Source organism: Prenolepis imparis, unplaced genomic scaffold (assembly GCF_030444845.1).
Source record: "Prenolepis imparis isolate NDT839.2.m4 unplaced genomic scaffold, iyPreImpa1.0 SCAF_6, whole genome shotgun sequence".
NCBI lineage: Eukaryota > Metazoa > Arthropoda > Insecta > Hymenoptera > Formicidae > Prenolepis > Prenolepis imparis.
Genome location: NW_028141164.1, coordinates 16,066,636 through 16,075,812, shown reverse-complemented (window position 1 = coordinate 16,075,812; position 9,177 = coordinate 16,066,636). Strand labels below are relative to the sequence as shown.

The 9,177-nt window shown below is 41.6% G+C and overlaps 1 protein-coding gene across 1 annotated transcript; it reads right to left on the bottom strand.

Moving 5' to 3' along the window:
• Window positions 1-1,013: 1,013 nt before the first annotated feature.
• Window positions 1,014-1,697, bottom strand: LOC145937815 (uncharacterized protein F54H12.2-like). Its single transcript, XM_083041186.1, has one exon. The coding sequence runs from the start codon at window positions 1,695-1,697 to the stop codon at window positions 1,014-1,016; it is 684 nt and encodes a 227-aa protein (XP_082897312.1).
• Window positions 1,698-9,177: the final 7,480 nt, after the last annotated feature.

Genomic DNA, 9,177 nt, shown 5'->3' with positions numbered 1-9,177 from the left:
AATAACTTCGGTTTTTATTTCTCCCGCAAATCTTTCTTCTTTTTCTTCTTCTTTTTTAATTGTCTGCTCGACGCTTGACAAATTTTTTGTCTCTATTATATTATTGATAGTTTGAGTTTGAATATTACGAATTAGAACGGGATTGACATTTATATTGCTAGCAGCGTAATCCTTGTAGCAGTCAGTTTTCACGCTTTCGTAGCCATCATCAGCGTCGTCGTCGTCGTCGTCACTCAATTGATAATTTTCGGGAGAACTACAAGTAGTGGGCTGACTAACGCTGAGAGTATCGCTGCTGCCGGTATTATTTTGATCGAGTAGCGAGCGTTTCAATTTGTAAGCGTTATGTAAGGCGCAATGAAATATCTGTCGAAATCCGTGATGAGAGCAATATTGTCCACACTCTTCCTCCAACAATAGATTTTTGAATGCTGGAGAGATACCTTCCAAAATATATAATCTCTCTGGAAAGTAGATTTCGCAAGTAATGTGCTTTTTCACTGCCTCTAACGTAAATGTGACGCGTGTGCCTTATAATTTCACGTAAATGCCGCGTAAAATATTTTGGATTAGCCTCGCCATCGAACCATTCGATCCTATGATAATTTCGTGTGAGCCAGTAGTTTTGTCGTCTTACTTTTTCGGGTAATTCAGCGAACGGATAGGGCGGTATCATAATCCAATGGTCGACGATCGGTGCGTCAATCGCGACAACCGCGACTTCCTTAGGAAGAAACTTCTCGCTCGCATCGCGGAAGCCTTGAATGTCAATGACTATATCCATATTGCGAAGAAAAACTTATACGCTTTCGTTGGGCAGGTTTAAGTTTTTCACGAACCGTCGACGAACGCGTCTCGAAGGAAACTGATATTTCTTTTTGTTACATTATAAGTTTTTCTTCTCGCGAAACGCGTCGGCGAGTGGTAGTGGAAGAGAGCGGGGATAAGAAAAATACAAAAAAATTTTAATCGTACGTTGCGACGAGAGACATGTAAATGCTGCGATAAAAAATTTAACCGGAAAAATCGACGATGACTTGACGAGACGAGTCTATTTCTATTACATTATCAAATTCGCCGTAAACAATACAGTTAATTGTCTCGGTGAGCGCTTTTTCGAATCGTACCTCTAATCGTAAACTGCCGTGTCTCACAAGATTCCAATGCCCGGCGCAATTAGCGGCCAAATCGGGTGTGAGATCAAAAGCGAAAAGCGTGTATCCCTTGGAATAATCGTCTCTACTTATGGAATTTCCTTCGTTTAAGAAATGGATGCCCGTTCCCGAGAAGAGCGTTTGATAAGCATCGACGTAAAGCGGTTCTTTCGGCGAGAAAACCGGTTGTAACGACCTACTAGGAATTTGCGTGCCGTCGACGTACAGAGAGAAGAAATTTATGCCGTAATTTTTAAAATTAAACGGATTTAATTTTCTATTTCCATTAAATGCTTTGTTATTAACGAAACCGACTATTATTCGTTTCGGCAGTTGTCCGAGTATTACGTTATCTAATGATTCCCCCACAACACCGCTGTTAATCGTAAATGTTTTAACATCGACTCTCGTAAGCAGATATTTAGCCGTAACTTTACTCAGCATTCTAGCATGTGCGAGTAACATTCCGGTACTTAGTTTCGCTCTTCTCACTAGCAAACTGACATCGAGAATATGTATTTTCGACATGCTGTTGCTCTCCATGAGACAAAATGAATCTTTCGAGCGGACGAGTCTTAATCTTACTTCCACGCCGTTAATTAAGAATTTGTCTTGATTGAAAACGTCGCAATGGAGATGTCCTATAAGATCTATCGTTCGCCCGTCGCGAGTGTAATGGGCGCGTCTCGCGAGAGCGGTATTGCCTTGCGAATTCCAGCGATTCGTCCATGCGACCCGATGTATCCGCGTCCCATAGACATGACGTTAGATGGGAAGTTTTTGCGGGTGAAGAATAATTTAACAATGGCTCGATGTACGCGCGGTACGCGTGAGCGTTGTTTGGAGGCGACACGAGCTTTTGATTGAAATACACGTCGATCTGATTGAAGATGGAATGAAGAAAATGATTTACGGGACCTATGGCGGTATCTGCTGTTGTGCCGCTTGTTCCTGGAGCTCGAGCCGCTGATTCGTCGCCCGATTTCACGCGTACGCGAAGACTCAGCAGAGTATGCGTGAGATCTAGATATTCTTCTCCGTGACCGGGGACGACGAATTCTATCGGTGAATCGTCCAAGAGAGAGGTCACGGGTTTGTAATGAATCCATTGTGAACTCTCGATACTAATTTGTGTGGGTGGCAGGGAAAAGAGATCGAGTTCAGTCTTTAAACACACGCTCGAATGTGTGTGAAGAAAAGACATACTTATTCTCCGACAATTGTTTCGTCGTCGCTGTCCTTGTCGCGGTTAAATGCGTGTAAATTAAAATAGATTAAGAAAATATATCGGATACGGTACGTTTCTTGCCGATTTTACGTCGTTTCGTGGACGTCTTAAGTCTTTTTACCGTCGTACGGGCTTTCTTCCTCCTATTCTTCCATGATTTTGTATTCGTCTTCTTTTTCGTCTTGCTTTTCGATAAACTTTTCTTACTCGAGCGACGGCGTTTAACGATACACGTGTCAAGCCCAACAAAGGGAAAATGAACTACGTGCATTTTCGCGTCCGATTTATATCCCGAACCTTTCATGAGGCTAGTTATTTTTTCTTTAGCTTGTCTTTTAAGATTGTTACGCGATTCTTTAAAGCGATGTTTGGCCGCTACCTTAAACGGAGTATTGTTTTCTACATCATCGATTATATTAACGCCCGCGCGTAAAGCTTTTTTACCTACAGCCCGCGCAGCAGTACCTAAAAAAGGTAGCACGCGCCTGAATAATCCTCCGAGAAAACTCCCGATACCGTGCCCTCGTTGATAGGGCGATCCGACGAAAACTCGTGGAATTCCACCACCGCGAGCTCTTCCGTTCTGTAATTCGTCGTAATACGTCGAATAATAATCCATCAACAGAGAACGAACGAACAAATTTTTTTTTCTTTCCTTTTCTCTTTCTCGTTTTCTCTGTCATAGACGAGTATTCTTACGATATCTATTCGATACGTCTAAAGTGCAATGTCACCGTCAGCGTCCCGAATTCGAATGGTATACTTTGGCCCAGCTGATCTCTTATATCTATTTCGATCGTACGGAAACACGTTTGACGCAGCGTGATGTATTGAGCGCGCGAGAAATGTCTTATCTGAGTTGACGCGAACGCGTAATCATTTCGCGAGTCAAGCGCGACTATTCGAAGAAGGGGAGATTGTACATCGCCGGTAATGTAAGATGCGCAATAGACAAAGAGTTTGTCGGGAATACCTCGCAACAAACTACCCGGCTCGTCGACTATTATCATACGAAAGTGCGTGAGTTCGTAAAATAGCAGAGAATGCATCTCTTCATCATAGACCCACGAAGGTAAAACGTCGAGTATAACGGAACTACTTTCGATTTTAACTAGCTTTTCGTTGTTATTGTACATTTCGATATCGATTTCATTATAAAACCACGCGGGTAACGGAGATGGTACAGTGGGTTCGCTATCGAGTTGAACAAGATCTCTGCGCTTGATGTGTATATCAAAGCCGAGTATGCGGCAAAGTTTGTCGGAAAAATTTACATAATGCGTCATACTACATTTATTTTCTTCGCAGGCAAGTTTCATGAAAACTTTACCACCCATGAAGATGTTGAAATGCCAAACGATATGCGAATCGACAGATTTAGCGGCGTAATTCACACTCTCGATAATATACTTAAGTAAAAGGTAACCGCGGGTACCTGAGATTTCATACCCTTAACTGCCTTATCGCGCTCGTTAATATCGATGAATCTGATTAAATCTTCATTATTTCGTATATGTAAAAAACTACACGGAAACTGAATCTCCGTGAGCGCTACTTCCCAACGTCCGTGTAATTATATACGCTAGGGTAATTCAGTGGTGAAACATGTGGTTGTATTTTCCGGAAAGTAACGCATGCTACTGTTGCTCGGGAGAATCATGTAAAATTCTTCTTCCCTCATTTTAACTCAAAAATCTTAAACTCGAAACGGGTATCCAAGAGTCGAATTTGGAGGGATATCCTTGTCAACTAACTAGTAATTGTTTATTGTTGCCACGTCCCCTGCTTTTTACTACCCGCTCGACGATAAATTCTTCCCCTTGCAAATCTTTATTGACCGGAGTTAATTCTTGTTCATAAAAAATTCCGTCTATATCCTCACCCGCTAAATTGCTTAATTCATATACGCGAGGTTTTCTCCATTCGAGAACGCGATAAATTCGAAATATTTCTTCGCTCCACTTTGCCTCGTATCCTTTCTCAAAGATTACTTTTGCCCTACTGACACGCACGTGATCGCCCTCGTTATATTTAGCCTTTTGTTTATCGCCACGATTCTTTTTCTTCTCGTTGTCGTTCTTCCATCGGCGATTCATATTTTCACGCGCGATGCGTGCATTTTCCCGCGTAAAGGCTACGGGCTGCATTTTAATAGAGGTATGATGAGTATGGTTGTAAGCGCGAACGATATCCTGTAAAACATTGATGTAGCGTCGCGTATTTTTATGTGTAAAATAACGCCACATCCGTTCCTTGAGCGTCCTATTAAATCGCTCCACTACAGCTGCTTTAACATCGGGATTACGGGCTACGCGAAAACGAATGTCTTTTTCTTTTAAGAATTTCTGTACAGGCTGCGCTATAAATTCTTTACCTTTATCCGTCTGCAGATAAACAGGTTGGCGATCTTTGTTTTTCAAAAGTACGCTCTGAAAGGCTTTTGTCACGCAGGTAGCTGTTTTGTCGCGTTGGTTCTACCCAAACGAATTTACTAAGGACATCTATAATTATCAACAAATAAGAATATCCGTCATTATAGCTCTTAAGATTACGAGGATCGATCAAATCTGCTTCCCATAAATCGTCGATATTTGTCACGTTGTAATGTAAACGAGGAAATTTTCGTCGTACTGGTCGATGTAGTGTATACGCATCTTGCGATTTAAGCCATTCGATGACATCGTTGCGCGTAAAATTTGGTTTAGCAGCTCGAGAAAAATTCTCCGTCGCGGAATAGCCTGCGTAATGCGAAGGAACGTAATACAATTTTTCGAGTTTACTCCAGCGAAATAAACCCTTCTTTTTCTTAGGCGAAGAACTAATGTTTTATTATCGTCGCTGTCGTCAGTGGCGGATAAAAACACCGTGTCTCTTTCGGTCTCGTTTAACTCCCGACCGTATGACTTTAAACGCGACAGTAAAGTTTTCGGAATGGAGCTTCCACGCGGTAACGTTTTCTCAATACGCAGGGATCTACATGCGGACGTAATCAATAAATCGCGATTCCCTATAAGATTGGTGGGTGTACCTATGTCGCGCAGTAATTGCGCAAACTGAAATCTCCCGATTGCTTTTATCGTTTTTATTTTTCTCGTATCGCGTCGTTTGTAAGATCGCTAATATTCGATCCCGCTTCAACGACGCCGTCTATAGTCACGAGTCCGTGTTTATCCCAATTAATTTTCGATGACGGGGTATCTAACAAATATTTCAATAAGGCATTTGCTTTGGAACGATAAGTTTGCGGCACGCTGTTGAGTATTTCTTTGATTTTTTCCGCTGATTGTGCACGTTTCTTTTCGAAACTACTTTCGCTAACCGTATTATCACTGCTGATTGAAGTATTTCCATAAGATTGTATTTCCTTAAGTTCGTCATCCAAGGGCATCTCGGTATCTTTATCCTGATCGTCTTCGCCCCCGTCATTGTCAACATTACTAGCGTCGTCGGCATTATTGCGCGTATCGTTGCGCGAATCATTGCGTAAGTGTCTTTTCGTTTCTCGAACAAAGTGAAGATAACGCTGAAGTACTTCTTTATACAAGTTCCATCTTTCGCCATCATCGAGGGGAGTCGCGAGGTTGAGAATACGCCACATTTCCGCGTCGAGTCGCGATAAGTAGGTTCCAGGAGTTCATACGGTGTTATTATTATTAGCATTTTCCTCATTCGATATTGTATTTTCTTTCTTCGACGAGTTATCCAGCATTGTTGTAGTCTTCACTATTTCCGGTTGTTGTTGATAATGTTGCGTTTGTCGCATTCTTTCAAGATTTTTCGTAGAAATCAGTACCATTTTTTTTGCTCTGTCCATTATTCCATATGGCGAACGAGAACGCTTCAAATATTTTTATTACTTCTTTTCTAGTCACGGAAAAACCAAATATTTGCAGAGTTGTATTTTTTTTTTTTTTTACTCACCGATAATCCGGGATAATACATCGCTGAGCAAAGGAGCAATAAGGTAGGGCAAAAAACCTCCGCGCTGAACCAACAGATTTCTCTTGGTTTTCCAATTGCCGCGTTTTGCAGCGACGCGTCGAAGGATAGATTTATGCTTGACTAAATGTGTTTTTTCGTGATTATTGAGCGGCACGTTTACCTTTAAGAGTATTATAAATACACTCTTGAATACACTTTATGAGATTATTTTCGGCGGTACGTAAGAACGACGCTCTTTGATTTTTCTTCAGATAATATAGAGTTTTCAAAAGGCAGCCGTTTCTCTCACCGATGGAACGTCTGGCAATTTTTATCGTGTCGTCGGATGAATTTTTTGACGTCGTCGACGTCTCTTTTTGCTGTCTTTTTCCGCATTACGCTAAAGTTGCGCAACTGACAAGTCTCACATGTAAATGCTGACCTTTTATACGTCCTCCGTTACTGCTCGACTAATCGATCTACGAGGAATGTAGACGTAATGCAACGTATCGCTGGGAAAAATGCACGGGCGAAATCGATATTCGTCTGGAGTCGATTGTTTCAGATCGAACAATAAATACCCGTGAGGTCGCGAGGTAGCGTCGTAGTATGCTTCTTCCAGAAATTTCGGATCGTCGGGATATATTTGACGCGCGAGATGACGAATTTGAGCACGATCGCGCGGATTTTTGAAAACTACTATATAATTAGCGTTGAGAGATATATCGCGTTGTCCGCGACCTTGGTGGAACAGATTTTGCGAGATGAGTATAACGCTAAGATTCTTATGATGGCTTCCTTTGGTAAATAGATCTCCGATAGCGTCGCACGATGACGATTCCCTCATAAGATCGTCAATTATCACTAATTTTGGAGATAGCGGATCGTTTGAATAATCTTCCGGACGCGGTAACCCCTCGCGAAATTCGATTAAATTTTTCTTTATTTTTAGCAAAGTATCACCGTATCCGTTATTATGTACATCGTTTGTTTCTTCTTCTTTATTTTTACTCGTGTCGCACTGCAGACGCTGATACGCATCTTGCCATTCGGCGTAATAAAATAAAATTCTCTCGAATCGAACATCGGACATGCCGGATAAATGACGAAGAGAAGTTTTCACGAAAATTGTTTTTCCGCATCCCGTAGGTCCGCAGACGATCGACGTCCACGGATGTTTCCATCGTACGTCCATTTCGCGAAATGATTAATTTAGGTTCTATTCACGAGTTCATAAATGAAAAAGTTAACGCATGCGATTTAGTAACTATTATGTATGTGCGTGTATGTGTGTGTGTGTGCGTGTGTGCGAGTGTGTGTACGTGTTAAAAATGTACGCGCGTGTCGCATATATTTTTAAAATATTGAAGAGGTGGTTTTGTCCGTGTCATAAGCGTATCCTCGCGTTTCGGGGGCCACATCCGCGGCGGCCGCAAGCTCGCGCTAGCGTTTTCTTACACGCGTACGAGCGAAGAGCACCGCGGCCCATTTAGCCGATACGTTGCCGTAGGAGCGACGCGAGTAAGCGTTTCCGCGGAGATGCGCTCGCGCCAGCGTTTTTCTCCGAGCACCGCTACTTATGAGCTTATGTACGCGGTGCTCTCCATGCCGCTCGCTCGTGACGGAAATGATAAGCTCGTTTAACGTTCGAGGATCAAACTATGATTACGTCGCAATGTTCTACACTCGCAGTAGACACAAGGTGGCAATATTATAGGGAGGATAAAAGAAAATGTTCTGATTGAAGATAGAAACAATTTCATTTATTATTGATAATTTTTCTTTTTATAAAATTAAGATTCGCGTTTTAGCAAAATAATACGAACAATTTCATTAAATCGAAGCGAAAGTAATTCTACAAATACAATGTCAAAGTAAACGTCTAAAAATGTTAAGTCATTTATTTGCGTTTGTACATTACGTGCAATTTCCTGATAATTGCCTTTGACAGTAAGTTTTATAATTTCACGATCAATGTAAGACAAGGGAAGTTTTAATTCTATTTCGTTAATTAAATATCTTGCAGTTACATTAACAGTATCGACTATAGAAACTAACTGCGTCAAATGCGCATCCACGCATTTTCTAATATTTTCCAAGCCGAGGAAAGTAGTTTTCTGCATCACTATCGGAACGGCGTAAGTTTTTCGTTTCTTCAATGGCGGCTGCGATTCTTCTTCCACCTTATCATTCGCAACATGATCCTTGTTTTCCTTGTATGTCACCAGTACAGCCCTCGCTCCGTAAGCAGTAGTGAAGTTGATCGAAATATTCTCGATAATAATGGGATCAGGTTTAATCTTTTGAGTCTCATTCAAGTATAGATTCATATGCTCCATATTGGCTTGAAACTTCTGCCACGTGTCGACGTCGAAGCAAATTCCATCGGCATAATTGCCTGATAATTTAACAATCGGTACGAAGCCACCGCCGTCGTTCCTCGATTGCAAACCAATGTGTATCTTCTTAGTGTGCGAAGAATTAAGTCCATACGTTGTAGATAACAATAAATAACGTTGTCCGTTTCTTCCGGCGTTATCGATGTCGATGTTGTCGTTGTTATCCATCTTGCGAATATTGCGATCGCGTTCAGATTTCGCAAAATTAGTTACTTCCTTACATGTGGCCATTGTTTTCACTTGTAAAATCACACGAATAGTCACGACACGCAGCAAAATGGCGAAATCACGTGGAATTCTTTCTTCGTAGCACAAACTTATGTTTCGTACGCTCGAATTCGAATGAATACGGAAGAGCGATTTGTCGACGTGCTTATATTGCCAATCTCCCTCTCTCGCAAAAATTTAAAAAATCAAAGTGGGGAAGACAATTTATATGTGAAAAATCAGGATTTCATGTTCAGTCCTGTGTAAA

Excerpts from the sequence above, each read along its gene's own strand:
- LOC145937815 (XM_083041186.1), bottom strand. The coding sequence starts at position 1,697 with ATGGAGAGCAACAGCATGTCGAAAATACATATTCTCGATGTCAGTTTG.